Source organism: Oncorhynchus nerka, linkage group LG19, assembly GCF_034236695.1.
Source record: "Oncorhynchus nerka isolate Pitt River linkage group LG19, Oner_Uvic_2.0, whole genome shotgun sequence".
Lineage (NCBI taxonomy): Eukaryota > Metazoa > Chordata > Actinopteri > Salmoniformes > Salmonidae > Oncorhynchus > Oncorhynchus nerka.
In genome coordinates, this window is record NC_088414.1 from 22,425,506 (window position 1) to 22,448,463 (window position 22,958).

The following is a 22,958-nucleotide window of genomic DNA, read 5'->3' on the forward strand; positions in this document are numbered from 1 at the left end:
AAAAGTATTGGGTTTTAAATGTGCTTAAGTATCAAAAGCAAATGGAATAGCTAAAATGTACCAAGGTATCAAAAGTAAAAGTAAAAGTACAAGTACAAGTATAAACCATTTCAAATTCCTTATATTCCGCAAACCAGACAGCATGGTTTTCTTGTTTTTTATTTATTTACAGATAGCCAGGGGCACACTCCCACACTCAGACACCACTTACAAACAAAGTATTTGTGTTTAGTGAGTCCGCCAGATCAGAAGCAGTAGGGATGACCAGGGATGTTCTCTTGATAAGTGTGTGAATTCGACCATTTTCCTGTCAAAATGTAACGAGTACTTTTGGGTGTCAGGGAAAATGTATGTAGTCTAAAGTACATTATTTACTTTAAGAATGTAGTGAAGTACAAGTAAAAGTTGTCAAAAATCTAAACAGTAAAGTAGAGATACCCCAAAAAACTACTTAAGTAGTACTTCAAAGTATTTTTACTTAAGTACTTTACACCACTGTTTTAAGGTAACAGCGCTCACTGTCGCCGCTAGTGGCCGGTTTCAACATCGTCTCCCGACGTCGAACATGTATGGACGTCAAACACTGACTTTGTATCACGGGTGACGTGTGTGTGTGTGTGTGTGTGTGTGTGTGTGTGTGTGTGTGTGTGTGTGTGTGTGTGTGTGTGTGTGTGTGTGTGTGTGTGTGTGTGTGTGTGTGTGTGTGTGTGTGTGTGTGTGTGTGTGTGTGTGTGAGTGAGATACTAGTAGGGACAATGAGTCTGGTAATACGTCTGAAAAAAATGATCAGTTTCCCTCCCAACTGTCTATCATTAAATCACACTGCTTGCATAATATTTTTAGCAGTGTCCGAAAATGTTTATCATCAAAACTCCCTGAAGAATAACTCAATAATCAGTCAGCTGAGAGATACATGTCTTCTTTCTTCTTGGGATTCATGATATAAATTGACCTCTAGTTGCCTCAACAAGTGAAGTGTCCATAGCTTAGAAGACTAAGTACTTCTCTGACAACTAGACTATACACTTCCCGTTCGATTAAACATAGTATGGTTGATTGAACATAGTAGGGTTGATTAAACATAGTAGGGTTGATTAAACATAGTAGGGTTGATTGAACATAGTAGGGTTGATTAAACATAGTAGGGTTGATTGAACATAGTAGGGTTGATTGAACATAGTAGGGTTGATTAAACATAGTAGGGTTGATTAAACATAGTAGGCTTGATTAAACATAGTAGGGTTGATTGAACATAGTAGGGTTGATTAAACATAGTAGGGTTGATTGAACATAGTAGGGTTGATTGAACATAGTAGGGTTGATTAAACATAGTAGGGTTGATTGAACATAGTAGGGTCTTAGGTGAGTTGTTATCCTGTTTGCTAATCATATTGTTAAATAATGGGTGAGTTCTTGAAAAGCACACAATATACAGTAAATGTGTGACTAATTTTCCTGTTATTTGACAGTTTACCAGTCTGATATGGGCAACTGATTCACTCAGTTTGAGTCAATAGAGTCAAGGATGTGTCTGTGACTAATATGAGTCAACAGGATTTAGTCTTGCAAATCAGTTGGGAAACATTAATTTCACTTTAAACCAAAAATCAATGGCCTTTATTAAAGAACTGTCCTCCCTTATTCTAACTTTCTCCATCACTCTCTCGCTTCACTTTATTAGTTTGAACAATGCACATTGCCGTCCCTGGTCACTCGCCCTTGCTATTTTTGTTCCTGTGCTTTCCAGATACAATTGTTTTCCTTTTTTGAGAGAGAGAGCTTCTTGAGAGCAACTTTTTTTAAAGGCTTTTGCTGGTGCATAACAGCTTCCCGTTACTCTTTGTCTCTCTCCCCTAACCCGAGCCGGCTCCGACGGTCCAGTCTCGGCTGTGAGCCAAGGCCCTCACACTCGTGCCTGAATGGGACATGTCCAGCCCTCCTGCCTTCCACCCCCTCTTCCCTCCGTCCTCTATCCCTCCATCCCCCTCCAAGGCTGAACCCATACACAGGCCGCCAGGCAGCCACACTTCCTATATGACCCCTCCCTTTCCACAAACACCTTTGTCATCACCTCTCCTCTTTAGGGGGCCTAATATTCCATCATAGTTGTTTACAGTGCCTAGTGGACATTGAGGAATGGTCAGGGTTGTATCCTGGCAGGGGGTGAGGGGTGTTCAGGGGTGATGATGGGTGATAATGAGAGAGGGGGGGATCATGTGAACTCTTGTTTAGGATGGAGGGAATTGTTTTTTGTCTGTGTGGAGTGCATGCAGGTAGGTGTGCACTGAAATGCTCTGCAAAACCCCAAACTAAACCTCAATTCAGGAGGTGTTATCTAACGATTTCAGTACCAACTTGAAGTATACAAGTTGACTGACGTCTGTCTGGAAGAGGTTTTGTGGAGCAACTGAGCAAACACAAGAATTGCCTGAGTGAGAAGGTAAGCAAGCTGTCATCTACACTGTTTGACCATATACGTTTATTTTGTGTTTCTTCAAATGTGTATCTCTACAAAGCTCAGCTTTTTGGGAGCATTTTGCTACTGTATTCTGCTATCAAGATGGCATGCTGATTGTTGAAGCTTACAGATGCTCATCCTGTTTTTGTTTGTTTGATATTAATAGGCCTGTATTCTTGCCATGTTTAACAGATACCTTGCATGTCTGGATGGCCTCTTCTACCCCACTTCTGACCAATTAGTCTGTATAATGGAAGGACACACACATACAGTTTATTGGTTTTGTGAAAAGTACAGATGCTCATTCTGATTTGGTTTGATGTTTATAGGCCTGTATTCTTTGCACATTCACTATGAACTATGGAAACGACTGCACTGACATCTGCCGGTAAGAAATGTTTGATCTTTGCTTGCTAATAAATGGGCCAAAGACCCAGCAAAGAATATGTTTGGAAAGGGGTTTGTTGTGTACGCATTTATCTCACCTTTGCTAGAGTAGCTGTCAGGGAGGTTAGCTCCCACCACACACACACAGCACACAGCGTAGTCTAAAGCTTCCGACTGGGCAGCCCCAGTCGAAACAGTTCGCACAAAGACTGAGTGTACAAAACATTAGGAATAACTTCCTAATATTGAGTTTGCCCTCAGAATAGTCTCAATTAGTCAGGGCATGGACTCTACAAAGTGTCAAATGTATTCCACAAGGATGCTGGCCCGGGTGACTCCAATGCTTTCCACAGTTGTGTCAACTTGGCTGGATGTCCTTTGGGAAACTGTTGAGCGTGAACAACCTAGCAGCGATGCAGTTCTTAACACACTCAAACCGGTGTGCCTGGCACCTACTACCATACCCCGTCCAAAGGCACTTCAATATTTTATCATACCCATACATGAACTGAATGGCACACAAACACAATCCTGTCTAAATTGTCTTATGACTTAAAAATATTTCTTTAACCTGTCTCCTCCCCTTTATTTATACTGATTGAAGTGGATTTAACAGGTGACATCAATAAGGGATCAAGCTGGATTCACGTGGTCAGTCAATGACATGAAAAGAACAGGTGTTCCTAATGTTTTGTACCTTCAGTGTATATTATGACAACATTTTTTGATTTGTTTTGGTGTGCGACAGCATTCAGCAGGATTTTTCCAGCTGTTCGAGCACAGATTTTTTTTCTTGAGGCTTGTCGAAGTTCGGTAGCCGATGTCTACGCCCATTCATCGGTAATTGGTCAACAGTAGCGAATCTTCAATTAAGTTGTCATTTAACGACAGACTTTCACTTGAGAAATATTGTACCAAACATCTTAGTTAGATGTAAAATTGCGCAACTAAGAACTCAGCAAAAACGTCAAAATTAAATACCGATTTCTTGAGTAATCTTAAGAGTAATTCAAACTATTTTGAGGAAGTGTACTGGCTACGGCATCTCAAGAGGGACAAACAATGAGATGAGAGAAAGTGTTTGTGTGTGATAGAGAGAGATCATTGATAAGAAATTACGAATACGTGCTGACCAGACACTGTCAAAGAATGAAAATTTAGTCTGGGGTGAAATAGCAGTGTAGGATTACATTCCTCCGAAGCACTGATCTTGGGACAGTTGGCTATAATTGGAATTACATATTGTTATGCAATTTGGGGTGCAACTTTGAAATCAACCTGTATTCTACACACTTAGCCCCATTCCCCATGCAGGCTGTTGGATGAGGTTGTGTGTTTTCACACTGCTTTGTGTAGTGTAAGGAACCCTAGTCACCTCAGGGGAGACCCTGGCTCCATGTTATGTCTGGCATGTGTTTGTACTTATCAGGCTGAGCAGAGGTGGTGTCGGTTATGTTGACTCTCAGCCACATGGGAAAACTAGCTAATTTATCAATCTCTTGTGTAAACTAGCCTAGTGTATTAATGCTCATCTGGTATCAATCAACCTGTGTTTTCAATGTACTGGACTATTCAGAATGAGTGTACTGGATGCATCTAATTCTAGTGGAGGGTTTCCACAGTAGTTCAGTACATACACACAGTACGTAGATTGCCTTACCCCAGGAAGGAAGTGCAGGCTGAGGATGTGCACCTCTTTACTGTCCTTAGTGGTGTAGCTGGTCCAGCAGCCTGTTGGCATCTCCCTCACCCTGATCCAGGCATTCTGGTTGTCAGGAACCTTCACTGGCTCACACGTCTGCTGGGATGCTGGGGGAGAGACAAGGGGCAAACCTGGATAAGCAAAGTAGAGAGGTCACACATTCTAGGACAATACATTTTATTGAACCTTTATTTAACCAGGCACATCTGTTAAGAACAAATTCTTATTTACAATTGTGGCCAATGATGACCTGGCAAGTGGCTAGAGCCTTAAATGCCATGTTTAAACGTGTAAAACAGGCCTATGCTTACGAATAGGGTTTCAAAAGGAGGGTATATAGCTGGAAGTGTTCAAGTAACAAAATTACACTGATTTGCCAGATGGTGGTGCTATAAAAAGAGAATGAAAATGCAAAGTTTGAAAGGTCACGGCCCTCACCCTGTTTGACCTAGTCATGAAATTCGGTACATAGGTTGCTCTCCGCACAAGGAACCAATTTGCCTAGGAACACGCCATGATGGATTTTCCACCATTTCAAATAGTGTGAAAAACACTTAAAACGCTACTCTTCTGGCAGCGAATGACCGGTCGGCACGAAACTTGATATGTGGCGTCTATGGACAAAGTTCTCTCAAATAATATTTTCCAATCTAGTACCTAAAAAAAACATGGCCGCTATTTACCAATAAACATTCATGTGGCTGGAAGATAAATGCCTCTAAATCAGTCAAGGACATTCGTATTGTAAAAAATATGGTACACATGTTGCAAACACTGTCAATACACAAACATATGCAAGAACATTCATATTTACCACACGGTAGCACTTTCTCTTGATCTGTTTGTGATGTGATGTGGCATACTGTATGCTCAGGGATATCCAGCATGCAATATCTCAAACACCACAGGCCCGATTTTTATTTTATTTCACCCCCTTTTCTCCCCAATTTCTTGGTATCCAATTGTTAGTAGCTACTATCTTATCGCTACAACTCCCGTACGGGCTCGGGAGAGACGAAGGTCGAAAGCCATGCGTCCTCCGAAACACAACCCAACCGCACTGCTTCTTAACACGGCGCGCATCCAACCCGGAAGCCAGCCGCACCAATGTGTCAGAGGAAACACTGTGCACCTGGCAACCTTGGCAACTGCTTCTTAACACAGCGCGCATCCAACCCGGAAGCCAGCCGCACCAATGTGTCAGAGGAAACACTGTGCACCTGGCAACCTTGGTTAGCGTGCACTGTGCCCGGCCTGCCACAGGAGTCGCTGGTGCGCGATGAGACAAGGATATCCCTACCGGCCAAGCCCTCCCTAACCCGGAAGACGCTAGGCCAATTGTGTGTCGCGGGCGGCTGCGACAGAGCCTGGGCGCGAACCCAGAGTCTCTGGTGGCACAGCTAACGCTGGGAAACAGTGCCTTGCGCCACCCGGGAGGCCCACCACTGGCCGATTTTGACGAAACATGGTTGAATGATGCTTCTAGCCATAGAGATCTGGCATTTACAAAAGTACACTGATTGGCCCAAGGGGGGCGTTGCATCATTTGTGGGGAACGATATGTTTACTTTTGCCTTGCTTTACTATGACAGTATGTATTTGTGGTCAATGTTTTGGTGTCAAACTGGTGGCAGTTGTGAAAAAAAGTCAATAGTTGGACGAGTTGCAAAGGTAATTGAAATTGTTGATTAAATTAAGCTATTTTCTCTTGAACAATATGGTCTATCTACTAGAAACTCATGGACAATATGTTAAATTACTTGTAGCTTTGCAACCCTGCATAAAAATAACTGCCGATGTGAAATGCATTAGGTACAAGAACATAGGTACAATAAAGAGAGAAAACCAAGGAGAGCTGGTAGCGCTAACACCCTCTATTATGACCATATGAATAATGCATTTTGAATTTCCTTGAAATGTTTTATGCATCAACAATAAATACATTAAAACACATTATATCATTAGTAAGATATATTCATACACATTATAGGCAACATACAAAGAGCTCGGAAGACCAGCAATATAATGCATGATCTGAAACGCATATTAAATCAGCCTCTTGGCTACAGCCTAGACTAGCCTATGGAGGGTGTTGCTTTCCTGCTCTATTCATCTCTGGTTCCTCCACATGCACTTCATCACTCCTGCTTCAGTGACTGTCTATGGGAGTGGATGAGGGTTGCATGGCGGGGCATTTGGAAGCAGTGCTGCCGTGTTTTCTAATCAGGAGATAAAGTAAGAAGTATGGATGCTAAATGGGTGGGAGGGGCTACCGGTCTGATCGGCACGGCTGATAGGTCAAGTTTATCTGGGACCTCACGGCTACATTAAATCAAGTCCACTCGTCTCCTCCCTACTATCCCTCACTCCCTGACTGCACCACACTCCCCCGCAGGGAGTCTCCTCCCCAACCTCTGCTCTCTGTCACACAGACACAAGGGCAGCTGATTTATTGCATGTGAGGCTGTGTGTGTCAGGGCAGAAGATGAAGGGAACCATTGAAATAATGTATTTGCTCTTTTTCTTCCTTTTACTTTGTCCCCTGGGGGAGTATCCTGTTGGTGCTCAATAAATATTGCCCACCAGTAAACCACCTCCTTCTTCAGGAAGAGCAGGGTCAGGTGCTGTGTCCTACCTAATCAACAGTCATCACTAGGACCAAGTCCCGCCCAGCCTAGTGAGAGATGGGAAATCTGATTGGGGCCCTGATGCCCCCCACCTCAGACTGTCTGTCTCCTGACCCTATAGGATGTGACTCAGATAGTGTCATAGGACTGATACAGAGACAACCCTGGTCTGAGAGTTTGAATCCCAATCAGTAGACATGCATCTAAACGGAATACAATATCACCACTGACACCATTTATGGAAAGGGATGATATTATTGAGCACAGAGGCAGTGGTGGAAAAAGTACCTAATTGTCATACTAAGATACCTTAATAGAAAATGAATCAAGTAAAAGTGAAAGTCACCCAGTAAAATACTACTTGAGTAAAAGTCTAAAAGTATTTGTTCACATTACTTATATTAAGCACACCAGATGGCATCATTTTCTTGTTTATCTATTTACGGATAGCCAGGGGCACACTCCAACACTCACATATCATTTACAAACTAAGAATTTGTGTTTAGTAAGTCCGCCAGATCAGAGTCAGTAGGGATGACCAGGGATGTTTTCTTGATAAGTGTATTAATTGAAAAATTTTCATGTCCTGCTAAGCATTCGAAATGTACTTTTAGGTGTCAGGGAAAATGTACAGTATAGAGTAAAAAGTACATTATTTTCTTTAGGAATGTAGTGGAGTAAATGTAAAAGTTAGAAATATAAAAAGTGAACTTTAAAGTATTTTTACTTAAGTACTTCATACTACTGCGCAGAGGACAACCCTCTTTGGGAAAACTGATGAGAATTTTCAGCTGGTTACATTCTCTTATTTAGACCGGTATAATAGTTTCATCTGAGAAGTTATTACAAAAGATCAAAACTGTTATGAACACCTAAGAGACAATCATAACAGAGTAGCAGTGCTGATCAAAGATCAGATCACCCTGTCCATATAACCTTATTCATTATGATCTAACTGGCAGAACGAATCCTATATCAGCACTCATACCGAGACTCTTGAATACGGGCCCACGTCTGAAGACTCAGGATTTTCCGTATCTACTGTAGCTACAAGGTGCAAAGCATTTGGGGGAGGGGTTGATGGTTGATGAGTGCCATGGAAGGATAGAGAGACAGAGAGGGGAAGGGGGGTGTGGGGGTGAACAGGAAACAACAACTTTTGTGAGGGCAACAGGAAATGCCCTGTTTAGACGGCTGGCCTGATGATGACGGAGAGCCCTGGCAGAGGACATTGTCGTCACCACGAGGGGAAGGGATGGAGGGAGGGAAGGGAGAGAGAAAAGGGGTATGAGTAAAGTCAAGCCAATGCCCACCACACACACAGCTCTTTATTTCAAGCCTCTCATCTTTTCGTTAATTAACTCTTTATTTCTTTCCCCACTGTGCAGTGAGAGATCCTCCCTGTCTTTTCTCATCATCCCTCTTCTTCTGCTCTGGTCAAGTACCGACTTCCTGTTATTCTGCCCCTGTGCTTTAATGTCCACTCAACAGCCAGATTACCTCCCATAAAGAAGCACCGTCTCATTCCACTGTGACAGAGTCAACAGCCTGTGACTGCGTCGGCAGGGGCAGACTACTTTGCGTAAATCACCCCCTGGTGTCTGCAAAGCACACACACAGACACACACACACACAGAGACGCACACACCGATACTCCCCTAATCCTATTTACCGATCACTAAGGATATAACCATAGTCACACTGACCCCTCTGCCTGACCCGGAAATGCCAACTGCCTCATTAAGCGGTTTGCTGTTAAATGAGCTATAGAGAAGCGCCGTTCCATTCCTCCTCTGTCTTTATCTATTTTTATCAGCAGCGCCTCCAATTTTCTTTTCCACGATGGTGGTGATTCCCATATAGATGTGAGGGGGAGTCAGGGGGATTTTGAAGGAATCCATCATAATGATTCTAGATGATAGAGGATGTATAGGAAATGATGATGAGCCTCATGCTTCACAGTGTTGTATCACAGTGTTTATCTGAGTATGGAAGTCCTTGGCTTGAAACGTGTCTGGCCATGTTGCTGAATCTGCCATTCATACCTCTCCTCCTCCCTTGTACTTTATTTTCCTGTCAGTGTCTATCTCTGGACTGTCCCTTCTTGTCTCATTGTTCTGGTTAACTCCCAAACCTGATGTTGGGCCAAAGAAAATGCTCAATCAGGCATGTGTCTCCTGTCTGATGCAGGGGCGGACTACGGTGGGTGGTGCGGGAGCTCGAGTTAGGAGGGGGAGATATCCCTCTGACTCAACTTGGTACCTTCCAAGTCTACCATCTGTGGCTGTGAGTGTATGTCTCCTTAGGACAGTAGACCACTGTTTATTTTTTGGGACAGAAATAGTTTGTTTAATATTAACGTTTATACCTAACATTGTGATAAATGTTTAATATCTACAGATGTCACTGACGTAGTTAACAACTAAACAGCAAAAAAATGGTTATTTTTGATTAGCAATCCTGTAAACGTTTTTTGCAACTCTTCAAGGCATATTGTAGGTGTATTAAGAACAAAAACATCCTGTAGCAGAAAAAGCCAGCACGGCTCCTTCCTAGAAAAAACTGCCAGAAAGCAGAAATACTAAACGCATGACTTCATCAGCCTCATCTGACTTGGATCGGACTACCAGTTCTTGTTTGGGGGGTGAAAGGTTCATCGTCAGTATTCTGTAGGGTGGATCTCCCGACTCAGCAGAAAGAGGACCTTGGCTGGAAATAAAAACCCACACAACTCTGACATTAAAGGTTATATATTCAAGAGAGGCATTGTTGACCCTGCCTGCAACAAGCCACATCCTGGAAACACTGACTTCCTTTATTGAGTCTCCTCACAGAGTCAAAAGATCAAACCACTATTCACTTTGACAGGGAGGGACAGGAAACGCAGATGAAGCAGTTTGGACTTGTACTATCCTACATTCACCTTTATTTGAGATAGGTTATTCACTTTTTAATTTAGACATGATAATTTGATTTGGGGAATCAACAGAGTTATTTTATTTGATTGCAATTCATGAATACAGTAGTCTGCCAAAAGTCTGTCACCTACAACAGGACCCTAACAAGAAATCTTACACATTGATGACAACTGTTTCTATTTTAGTCTAGCAGTAGTCCTTTACTACTCTCACTACAACCCCTTTCCTGCCAAAAAAATAATTAGGAGGAAACACTTTTTCTTCCATTTTATCTAGGCTCACTATTTACCACATCTTTGGAAGCAATTCCCATCTAATCTATTTTGTCAACAGTTCAATGTTCAAAACGAAATGTGGTCTGTTGGTAACTTTTTTCCCCACTTACACCCTTATGCACAAAGTTCTGGAGCTGTCATCAAGATGAGTGGCTTGGCTCTCCAATTAACTAATTGCTGTATATTACTGCATCAAAAGTACCATGATGATAAGTTACCAATCAACTAAAGCATATTACATGCCATAATATATGTTAAAAATGACAAAATAATGTATTGCCCTGGCATGAATCAATTGTTCTGTATAAAATGTATTTCAACTGGTTCCAAAAATGGTGTCTGCATCACATCTAAACCCCACCTTATCTGTAAATCTAGGGTAAACCCTGGCAAACACAGAGCAGTGTCTGGGGCAACTGTCTCACTGAGGCAGAGTAAACTGTTTGCGTCCCGGGTCGGAGGAGCCATGATGGTGAAGGGGAGAGGTAGGGGGGTGGTCGGAGCACACGGGGGGGGGGGGTCTGGCCTGCCCCAGCCTTTCCAGCTCCACACACCTATTGTCCTGGTGTTTCTGCGGCCGCAGACTGAGGCTTGACCATCCACAGGAAGGTAAACAAGCTCTTATCAGCGTTCTGCAGGGGCCCGCAGTGTCCCCTGGCCTCTCACCCCTACACTGCACAACACTGTGTCTCACCTCTCCTCCTCTCTCCCCACGCCAACAAAATCCCCACAGTCTACAAAAAAAGTCCCTAATTATCACTATCACTTTTATTACTAATGTGTGTGGGGGGAGGTTGTGTATGTGGTAGTGGGGGAGGTTGTGTATGTGGTAGTGGGGGAGGTTGTGTATGTGGTAGTGGGGGAGGTTGTGTATGTGGTAGTGGGGGAGGTTGTGTATGTGGTCGTAGGGGGACGTTGTGTGCTTCTACACCTGAATTGCTTGCTGTTTGGGGTTTTAGGCTGGGTTTCTGTACAGCACTTTGAGATATCAGCTGATATAAGAAGGGCTATTTAAATCAATTTGATTTGATTTGATTTAGTAGTGGGGGGCGTTGTGTATGTGGTAGTGGGGGGGGTTGTGTATGTGGTAGTGGGGGAGGTTGTGTATGTGGCAGTGGTGGGAGGTCGTGTATGTGGCAGTGGCAGTGGGGGAGGTTGTGTATGTGGTAGTAGAGGGAGTTTGTGTATGTGGTAGTGGCAGTGGGGGGAGGTTGTGTATGTGATAGTGGGGGAGGTTGTGTATGTGATAGTGGGGGAGGTTGTGTATGTGATAGTGGGGGAGGTTGTGTATGTGGTAGTGGGGGAGGTTGTGTATGTGGTAGTAGAGGGAGGTTATGTATGTGGCAGTGGCAGTGGGGGCAGGTTGTGTATGTGATAGTGGGGGGAGGTTGTGTATGTGATAGTGGGGGGAGGTTGTGTATGTGGTAGTAGAGGGAGGTTGTGTACAGTTGAAGTCAGAAGTTTACATACACTTAAGATGGAGTCATTAAAACTAGTTTTTCAACAACTACACAAATGTCTTGTTCACAAACTATAGTTTTGGCAAGTCGGTTAAGACATCTACTTTGTGCCTGATAAACAAGCTCTTATCAGCGTTCTGCAGGGGCCCGCAGTGTCCCCTGGCCTCTCACCCCTACACTGCACAACACTGTGTCTCACCTCTCCTCCTCTCTCCCCACGCCAACAAAATCCCCACAGTCTACAAAAAAAGTCCCTAATTATCACTATCACTTTTATTACTAATGTGTGTGGGGGGAGGTTGTGTATGTGGTAGTGGGGGAGGTTGTGTATGTGGTAGTGGGGGGAGGTTGTGTATGTGGTAGTGGGGAGGTTGTGTATGTGGTAGTGGGGGAGGTTGTGTATGTGGTCGTAGGGGACGTTGTGTGCTTCTACACCTGAATTGCTTGCTGTTTGGGGTTTTAGGCTGGGTTTCTGTACAGCACTTTGAGATATCAGCTGATATAAGAAGGGCTATTTAAATCAATTTGATTTGATTTGATTTAGTAGTGGGGGCGTTGTGTATGTGGTAGTGGGGGGTTGTGTATGTGGTAGTGGGGGAGGTTGTGTATGTGGCAGTGGTGGGAGGTCGTGTATGTGGCAGTGGCAGTGGGGGGAGGTTGTGTATGTGGTTGTAGAGGGAGTTTGTGTATGTGGTAGTGGCAGTGGGGGGAGGTTGTGTATGTGATAGTGGGGGAGGTTGTGTATGTGATAGTGGGGGAGGTTGTGTATGTGGTAGTGGGGGAGGTTGTGTATGTGATAGTGGGGGAGGTTGTGTATGTGGTAGTGGGGGGAGGTGGTGTATGTGATAGTGGGGGAGGTTGTGTATGTGATAGTGGGGGGAGGTTGTGTATGTGATAGTGGGGGAGGTTGTGTATGTGGTAGTGGGGGGAGGTTGTGTATGTGGTAGTAGAGGGAGGTTATGTATGTGGCAGTGGCAGTGGGGGCAGGTTGTGTATGTGATAGTGGGGGGAGGTTGTGTATGTGATAGTGGGGGGAGGTTGTGTATGTGGTAGTAGAGGGAGGTTGTGTACAGTTGAAGTCAGAAGTTTACATACACTTAAGATGGAGTCATTAAAACTAGTTTTTCAACAACTACACAAATGTCTTGTTCACAAACTATAGTTTTGGCAAGTCGGTTAAGACATCTACTTTGTGCCTGATACAAGTAATTTTTCCAACAATTGTTTACAGACATTACATTATTTCACTTATAATTCACTGTATCACAATTCCAGTGGGTCAGAAGTTTACATACACTAAGTTGACTGTGCCTTTAAACAGCTTTGAAAATTGCAGAAATTTGTGTCATGGCTTTAGAAGCTTCTGTTAGGCTAATTGACACAATTTCAGAGGAGGTGTACCTGTGGATGAATTTCAAGGCCTACCTTCAAACTCAGTGCCTCTTTGCTTGATATCATGGGAAAATCAAAAGAAATCAGCCAAGACCTTTTGTAGACCTCCACAAGTCTGGTTCATCCTTGGGAGCAATTTCCAAACGCCTGAAGGTACCACGTTCATCTGTACAAACAATAGTACGCAAGTATAAACAACATGGGACCACGCAGCCGTCATACAGCTCAGGAAGGAGACGCTTTCTGTCTCCTAGAGATGAACGTATTTTGGTGCGAAAAGTGCAAATCAATCCCAGAACAACAGCAACGGACCTTGTGAAGATGCTGGAGGAAACAGGTACAAAAGTGTCTATATCCACAGTAAAACGAGTCCTACATCGACATAACCTGAAAAGCCGCTCAGCAACGAAGAAGCCACTGCTCCAAAACCGCCATGAAAAAACCTGACTACGGTTTGAAACTGCACATGGGGACAAAGATCGTACTTTTTGGAGATGTCCTCTGGTCTGATGAAACAAATACAGAACTGTTTGGCCATAATGACCATTGTTATGTTTGGAGGGAAAAAGGGGAGGCTTGCAAGCCGAAGAACACCATCCCAACTGTGAAGCACGGGGGTTGCAGCATCATGTTGTGGGGTTGCTTTGCTGCAGGAGGGACTGGTGCACTTCACAAAATAGATGGCATCATGAGGACGGAAAATTATGTGGATGTATTGAAGCAACATCTCAAGTCATCAGTCAGGAAGTTAAATCTTGGTCGCAAATGGGTCTTCCAAATGGACAATGACCCCAAGCATACATCCAAAGTTGTGGCAAAATGGCTTAAGGACAACAAAGTCAAGGTATTGGAGTGGCCATCACAAAGCCCTGACCTCAATCCTATAGAAAATGTGTGGGCAAAACTGAAAAGGTGTGTGCGAGCAAGCAGGCCTACAAACCTGACTCAGTTACACCAGCTATGTCAGGAGGAATGGGCCAAAATTCACCCAACTTATTGTGGGAAGCTTGTGGAAGGCTACCCAAAACATTTAACACAAGTTAAACAATTTAAAGGCAATGCTACCAAATACTAAGTTAGTGTGTGTAAACGTCTGACCCACTGGGAACGTGATGAAAGAAAGAAAAGTTGAATGAAATAATTCTCTCTAATATTATTTTGACATTTCCCATTCTTAAAATAATGTGGTGATCCTAACTGACCTAAGTCAGGGAATTTTTACTAGGATTAAATGTCAGGAGTTGTCGAGCAGTAGCAAATAAAAATACTGTATATATACTACATAGCCAAGGTATTTTGACACCTGCTCGTCGAACATCTCATTCCAAAATCATGGTTATTCATATGGAGTAGTTCCCCCCCTTTGCTGCTATAACAGCCTCCACTATTCTGGGAAGGCTTTCCACTAGATGTTGGAACATTGCTGCGGGGACTTGCTCACATTCAGCCACGAGCATTAGTGAGGTCGCGCACTGATGTTGGGCGATTAGGCCTGGCTCGCAGTCGGTGTTCCAATTCATTCCAAAGGTGTTCGATGGAGTTGATGTCAGGGCTCTGTGCAGGCCAGTCAAGTTCTTCCACACTGATCTCAACAAGCCATTTCGTATGGACCTCGCTTTGTGCAAGGGGGCATTGTCATGCTGAAACAGGAAAGGGCCTTCCCAAAAATTTTGCCACAAAGTTGGAAACACAGAATCATCTAGAATTTCATTGTATGCTATAGCGTTAAGATTTCCCTTCACTGGAACTAAGGAGTCTAGCCCGAACCATGAAAAACAGCCCCAGACAGCCCCATTCCTCCTCTACCAAACTTTACAGTTGGCAATATGCATTCGTGCAGGTAGCATTCTCCTGGCATCCACCAAATGGTGTAGCGTGATTCATCACGCCCAAGAAAGCATTTTTACTGCTCCAGAGTCCAATGGCGGCAAGCTTTACACCACTCAAGCCGACACTTGGCATTGCACATGGTGATCTTAGGCTTGTGTGCGGCTGCTCGGCCATGGAAACCCATTTCATGAAACTCCCAACGAACAGTTATTGTGCTGACGTTGCTTCCAGAGGCAGTTTGAAACTTTTTTTATTTGATTTATTTTTAGTTTATTTCACCTTTATTTAACCAGGTAGGCTAGTTGAGAACAAGTTCTCATTTACAACTACGACCTGGCCAAGATAAAGCATAGCAGTGTGAACAGACAACAACACAGAGTTACACATGGAGTAAACAATAAACAAGTCTTATGTGATATTTCTGTTTTTTATTTTGAATAAATTTGCTTACTTTTCTAAAAAACAGTTTTTGCTTTGTCATTATTGGGTATTGTATGCAGCTTGATGGGGGGGGGGGGACTATTTAATCCATTTAAGAATAAGGCTGCAACGTAATAAAATGTGGAAAAAGTCAAGGGGTCTGAATACTTTCCGAAGGCACTGTATATATTTTTTATTATTTATTAATGATTTTTTTTATGGCAGACGAAACACATGTCTTGTGAACTAATGTGAACTAATCCATTGCGGAGGCTGAGACTAATGCACGGAGGAGGCCGCGGGGATGGCACAGTCCAAGAAGTGTGGCTAAATTCACAATGCATGTATCTCTCCAGAATTCGCTCTCTCTCGCCAATTCATTGTTTGCGTTTGATTGTTAGTGTCTACCTATTCCTGATTCCCATATATCACCAGTAGTACAGTTACCATTAATTCCTATCATTTCGAATATACAATCTTTGTTTGGTTACGGTCATTTCTGTTAATGCATTCAATATATTATTATTACAGTCTTTTGTCATTCTCACAGTCGGAGTGGACACGTTGTTTGCAGAGCGCACAACCTATGTTACACTTGTGAGTTTTGGTTTATTTTATTCCATTTACGGGTTTTGTCAATTTAGTCATTGTCTTTGTTTAGATCGCTCCTTTCAATCTTGAGTAAGGACGCGCACCTGATTACGGATAGAAGTAGGCCTGTTGGCTAACTGGCCTGCGTGCAAATGTAGGAATATAAATGTGCCCATTTGGGAATCTGATAGTATTTCTGATTTACTTAACGCACCACAAATAGTTCCTCAATGTATTTGAAAAATCTTTCCAGGTCTCTCCCGTTTGACCACTCAGCGTGAAAGGGAAAATGTTATGCTCTGATCCAGTGGAAGCGTCATGAAATAGGCCTACCTGATTAGTTTTTATCACGTGCAAATAGCCTACAGCTGCGTCTGTCCCAAGCTCACTGGCACCGGAAACTCTGAGGGCCCAGAATATTTTTAGCAATGTTGCAAGTTTGCTAGAGGGAGCTTCAGGCTGACTCAAGGTAATAGTTGATACAATGTTTCAAGTTCGCTGCAGACAAGGCCATGTGTAGCCAATTTGATTAATAGGATATTTATTTTTATCAGGATATTTTCTATCTGCAGGCTGCAATGTTTTCATTTGTTGGTTTTATAGGCGGTTTTTACATAACTTGTATTGCCAACTATCTTTTAGGTTTGTATAATTTTCCTTTAGATTTGGATATAATTAGGATTAACCACAATGACAATGATTTTGAGATATTATTATTATTATAAATTAAATTAAACTGTTCCATGAAAATTTACACATGAAAACCATAACTGGCACGCATATCGGTAGAAATGATAAGATAAACTGGCATTGCCGAAAATGTTGCCGATTCCTCATGTAGCCTATGACCGGCAACTTCAGCAGAGTAAAGCCAGAATCTGCGAAAGCCAATAAGAGCAGGAGGAGGATGGTCAGGTAAGTTTTTTTTTATATATTTTTTCTGGATCTCTGGCTCCCTCGAGTCATTTGTGTCTTATTTCATCAAACAGTGTTCTTAAAGCACCAGAAAAGCTGGTAAAATGGTAAAATTTCAACCAGTCAATTGGGTTGAAAGAACAGCCGACTTTTGGTCGACCAACATCGGGGACAGCCCTGGTGTGTGTGTGTGTGTGTGTGTGTGTGTGTGTGTGTGTGTGTGTGTGTGTGTGGTTATTTAGGTGTGTTCATGGAATTGAGCTGTGGTAGAAAAAGAACACGATTTGTCTTACTTGAGTAAAAGTAAAGATGGCATAATAGAAAATGTCTCACATGAAAGTGAAAGTCACCCAGTAAAACCCTACTTGAGTAAAATTCAAAAAGTATTTGGTTTTAAATGTACTTAAGATTCAAAAGTAAATGTAATTCCTAAAATATACTCATGTATCAAAAGTAAAAGTGTAAATCAATTCAAATTCCTTATATTAAGCAAACCAGACAGCACCATTGTCTTATTTTTTTAATTTACGTATAGTCAGGTGCACACTCCAACACTCAGACATAATTTACAAACGAAGCTTGTGTTTAGTGAGTCCGCCAGATCAAAGGCAGTAGGGATGACCAGGAATGTTTTCTTGATAAGTGTGTGAATTAGACCATTTTCCTGCTAAGCATTCAAAATGTAACGAGTACTTTTGGGTGTCAGGGAAAATGTATGGAGTAGAAAGTACATCATTTTCTTTAGGAATGTAGTGAAGTAAAAGTTGTGAAAAATTATAAATAGTTTATTAAAGTACAGATACCCCCCCAAAATACTTAAGTAGTACTTTCAAGTATTTTTACACCACTGGCATTGAGTATGTGAAAGCTGGTCTGTAGACAGCGTGTTTTCATATATAATTGGCTCTGTTTACACCTCTTGTCAGATATCTCCTCAAGTCAGAAGTAGTACAACAAATCCATGGAGGGCCTATGGCTCACCCACACACACACACTCATGTATTTCTTAGACGCTTGAGAGCTGTCTCTCAATTAATCTTTATGGTTTGTCTGTCTGTCTGCTGTTCCAAAGGCAATCTGATGCTTTGATGTCGAAAAACTTAGTGTGCTCTTGTCATTCACTATACTAGCAGTTCTTTCCTAGAATGGTGATGCTAGGAACTTTAGATATGACGAATGTTAATTAAATTGCCGTTCCCCATTGATACACTACAGGCTCTCTCTATATCGCTCTCTCGCTCTCTCACAGACACACACATAGAGAAACATATATCTGTCATATTCCAGGCAGCATAAGCGTGTGCAATGTTTCCGTTTCGTTGCTTTGGTTGCCTCTTCCTTCAAATTGACAAGGTGTTCCATAAACACTCTATTAGCTCTCAGTCTTCAGGTTGGTCGCAGTGTGAACAAATGAATTTATCACTAAACGGCGAGACATTGTGAATTTGCTCTATAGTGAGAGTCTATTCATCTTCCAGGCATTAATTAGCAAACGTGGCTTTTGGAGGGAAAGACTAATTTAGTGGTCGCTGTGCTAACTCCATTCCACCGAGCAGATGGAAGCGGCAGAGACGCATTGCACACTGGGTGCTTCCAATCATTCAAGATTGATGTCGCTTTGCACAGCATATGTTGCTCATAGAACCAACCGTTTTTCTCCACTGATTTCCCAGAAAATATTAACGAGCCCACTTTGGGATCGTCGCATCATAGATAGCGTAGCTATGAAGGTTCTGATACTTTTCGACACGTTTGAGAAGTTGAAGAGGTGGAGTTAGGTAGAGTCTGGAGCAAAGACAGAAAGATTGTGCTGCTTTGCAGTGCCAAGTTTTATTTTTCGTCCTCTAAGAGTAATGAAATAGTGTGAGAGTGGAAAGCTGTCAACAAGCTTGATAATATTCCCTCAGGAAGATAAGTACAGACTGTTAAGACGCCTGAGCATGGCTTTGGGATTTGTTGGAGTCATATGACAAACATTTGCACTACAGGGCCTTTAATTAAAGCCTATCCCTTGATCACACTTTATACTTTTCAATGTATTAATAATGGGAAAAGATTATATCAAAAGCCTTCCATCATATTCAGAGGGACTCTCTATAACCCTCAATGTGGCCCCTACATAAACACGCCAGCACACTCATGCGTGCACACACACACACAAGCACACACACCAAGTTTGTCATAAATCAAAGAGAATTTGGAGCGCTTCACCACATGAATCCAGAGAAAGCAGCATGACACCTGAATCAACACGAAGGTTCAACTTTATACACCCAGGCTTGCATAGCTCTACCATTAGGGTCAAATAACAAGTGACTGTAGCTACCCTTCGTTGTTTCAATTCTGAACACCATTCAATCACGTTTTGTAAGATTTGTGAGCCATATCGCAACAAGCTTCAACTAAAGCCCATGACATCCGTCATTGCTTCAAAGCATCAACTGTTCAATAATCATTTCCTGTCCTTTAGAACCTTAGCTGACAACTATCTCTGTTCTGCCTGAAGAAAGCAGCACATCAACATAGCATACTAAATAGTTTATGAATTTGCATAGTGGAAAATAAAGAATAGGTACCAAACAGCCAACTGAAGTACTACTCTCTCTGGGATTTGGGGAAGATAACCCCAAAAATCATTTTTAAAGGGACAGGTACAAATCCCCTTTCAAGACTTCTTCTGATTGGGCAGACCCTTGGCTGAGTATGGGCAGACTGGCCAGAGATAATAGCTACACAACGCCATGCCTTATCTTTCCACAGTGTGCAGACGGCCGCCGCTGGCATGGGCACATAGCGGTCGCCATTCTGACGAGGAGTTTTATCTCAGCGCCATGTACTAATGAGCCATTCAGGTTGCACGCCACTGCCAGCCGACCAACCCAACCTGGGCATTACCAATCCCCAGGGATAGTGCACCACGATGAGAAAGACAGGCAGACAAGGTCCATGACTGTGTTTTCATTTAACATGGTCATCTTTTGTTAAAAACTAAAGTGCTCCATGTAAATAATGATGATGTGTGTACTTGTTAAGAGCTCAACGGAACTAGTGCTCTCTCGCTCTTTGCCTCACAGCCAAGTAATAGAATAATTACTGAGGCTCAAGCATCTCCTTGCAAATGAGAAACGATTGTGTATGTTACTCTCAATGTTTTTCCTAGATATGAAAAGTCTTAAAATAAATGGATTCTGAGATGAAAGTGTGCCTATCAACATTAGGTGATGCATAGCCTAAATAGAGTGAGCTGGATGTGTTTTGCAGTGCTTTGATATATGCCTTACCGCATGAGGGGTGCCTTGTTAACAACCAACTTCAAGAAAAACATAACTCACAAGCTGGGAAAAAATCATTTGGCTCTCTAAACGTTTTACATGACACTGCTGCTGCCCTGTTTTACTCCAGAGATAAAGTGAACCATCACACATCATTCATAATCTATACACAAACAGGAAAAGTTATCTGGCAGCAAACATTATTGTAACTCATCAAGCGCTTGCTCTCCCTTTTAGGTACAACAGACAAATAGAGAGAGAGAGAGAGAGAGGTGAACAACATACTGTAGCATACCCACTGGGCACAGACATCAATTCAACGTCTATTCCACATTGGTTCAAAGGAATTTCATTGAAATGACATGGAAACAATGTTTATTCAACCAGCGTGTGCCCACTGGGTAGCTAGTCCTGCTCAGCACTGCTAGTCAAAGAGAGAAAAAGAGGCAGTCAGAAATGAATTGTTGATTGCAACAGTGAGATAGAAATCGGTCTGCAGCAGCGACAAGTGGTCGCGTCACTATGTCTCCCTGGTCCTGGAACCCAGTCTGGCTGCAGTGTGGGGAAGTGAGCTATTTAGACTCTCAACGCCATTTTTAACAGAGGCAGCAGGTTGTTTTTTTTTGTTGTTTTTTTTTGTTATTTCCCTCTGCAAGGCCCTACTAAGGAGCTGTCTGTCACCTCTTTTTATCCCTCTCTCCTTCTCTTTCATCTCGCTCTGCATCTGTGTATTTCTCTCTCACACACAATCTCTCTCTTTAGTCCCTCCCCCTCTTTCTGTTCTACCTCTCCTTAGCATCATCTGTCTCTCAATCTCTCTGCCTCATCCCTCACTTCACCCTCCTCTCTCTCTCTTTTGTATTTGTCTCTCTCCTTTCATCCCTTTCTCTCTCTCTGCACCCCTTTCCCGATCAACCCACTGTGTCACTGATGTGTTGTTGGATAGTTACATAATCCACCCCTAACCACCACCACCATCTCCACCCCTCAACACCCTCCCAGCCTCCAGCATAGCTTCCTCAGGATGTGGTCCTAGTGGCTTCCCTGCCTGCTGTCCTGCTACTCTCCTTACCTTTCTTCCCTCCATCTCCCTCCCCCTAGTCTGTCAGCTTCCCCCAAGCTCTCCTTCAGGCTCCCCTCCCTCTATGGCAGCTGCCTAATCACTTTTGTACTTTTCCTTCAGTCTGTGGAGAAGGACCCGGCTGGGAGGAAGTGCAGCGGGAGGCCAAGAGTCGACAACCATCACGTCAGGCTCCCACGGAGAACTAACTGCAGTGGGGAGCCGATGGGGCCTACAGTCAACCTAGCCTCCTGTAGGGACACCCCCAGAGAGGGGCTGTACAGCTGATGGCCCCCATGGAACTACAGAACAGAAGTCTGGAGTCCAACTACTGTCTGGAGCCCAAACGGAGGCCCCCAAAAGGGGCAACAGGGATTTAATCCAGTGAGACCAAAGCAGTCGACAGATTCCCAACTAGAATCCACTACAGAAGGCTACACTGTCGACAGACAGTCACAGTTACAGCCACAACCTCAACCACTCACTAGTGATGGGTGTAAAAAATGCTGTGTTCAGAAACGTTGTTATAGTATTCCTATTTGGAAGTCTCACTGAATATTCCAATAAATGTCTTGGCATTTCTCGGTTATGTTGCAGTTTCAAGTTGTATTAGTCGTATGTACAGGATACACATGGTACATACCGTCCAACAAAATGCAACTGGCAGGTTCCTTCTCCACAATGGTACAACCAATAAGAAATCATATTTTAAAAAATAATACAAACTGTTTTGGACTGTGTTCCTTGTCTACTAGAGCGAAATACATCTAATGTGCATATATCAGTGCACATTATATCATATATAAACATGAGGATCCACTGGAATAGCATGAACTACACCTGCTCTGTCTGACATAACTATCTGAAATAAGTATCACTCCAAAGATTGACACATGTTAGTGGCCAGAGCATAACTGAACACTGCAGATCCTCTTCCATTTCCTACATAATACTCAAGCTAACTGCCAACTAACCACTGCAACCACAGAGAGCAATTGTAATGGCGCCTTTTTGTAGGAACTAATGGAGGGTACCACCATTGCTTGTTGGCCAAAGCCTATGGGAAAATGAATGGGGGGTTTTGTAGGGTTTTGGGATAAAAGAGGAAAATAAGACCTGTGCTAAACACAGGCTTAGGAGATCTTATTAGTTTTGTTCTATGACATCTCCATCAGCTAATGTCACTTGTGAATTTGAAACATTTATGTAATCAAAATAAGCACATAAAGCAGATAAATGCTTCATAATTCATAAAGGTCATGTTAACTGACTGATGTTACAAAAGTATACGATCTAAGCCTGTGTTAACCTCAAACCTTATTTTCTGTGTTTATCCTAAAACCCCATTCATTCCACATTGATTTTTAGGAATGGCTGAACAAACCTGAGGATTCATTTTCATTTTTTAGGACCTCAAGCTGGCGAGCTCTATTTAACATACCTATTTTTTTTTTATCATACGCCCCAAAAACTTACTTGACAAATATATCAAATATACAAGCAAACCAAGACTAATCTAGGCTACCTATAGCGTATTCCCAGCACAATAATAAACTGATGCACACATTTCTCATTTAATCCTTATACATTACGAGTTTTAATGAAAGTAGCCTTTAGGAAATATTGTCAGTCACTATACACGTTACACCTC

General features: G+C 42.7%; 1 protein-coding gene across 1 annotated transcript in view; it reads right to left on the reverse strand.

Annotated features, from left to right (window-relative positions):
• The window catches only part of LOC115101184 (endoglin-like), a 48,673-nt gene that overhangs the window by 23,722 nt on the left and 1,993 nt on the right, over positions 1-22,958 (reverse strand). Inside the window, exon 3 of the mRNA XM_029620472.2 lies at positions 4,506-4,654. Coding sequence (XP_029476332.2) covers positions 4,506-4,654 — 149 coding nt within the window. The remainder of the gene's footprint in view (positions 1-4,505; positions 4,655-22,958) is intronic.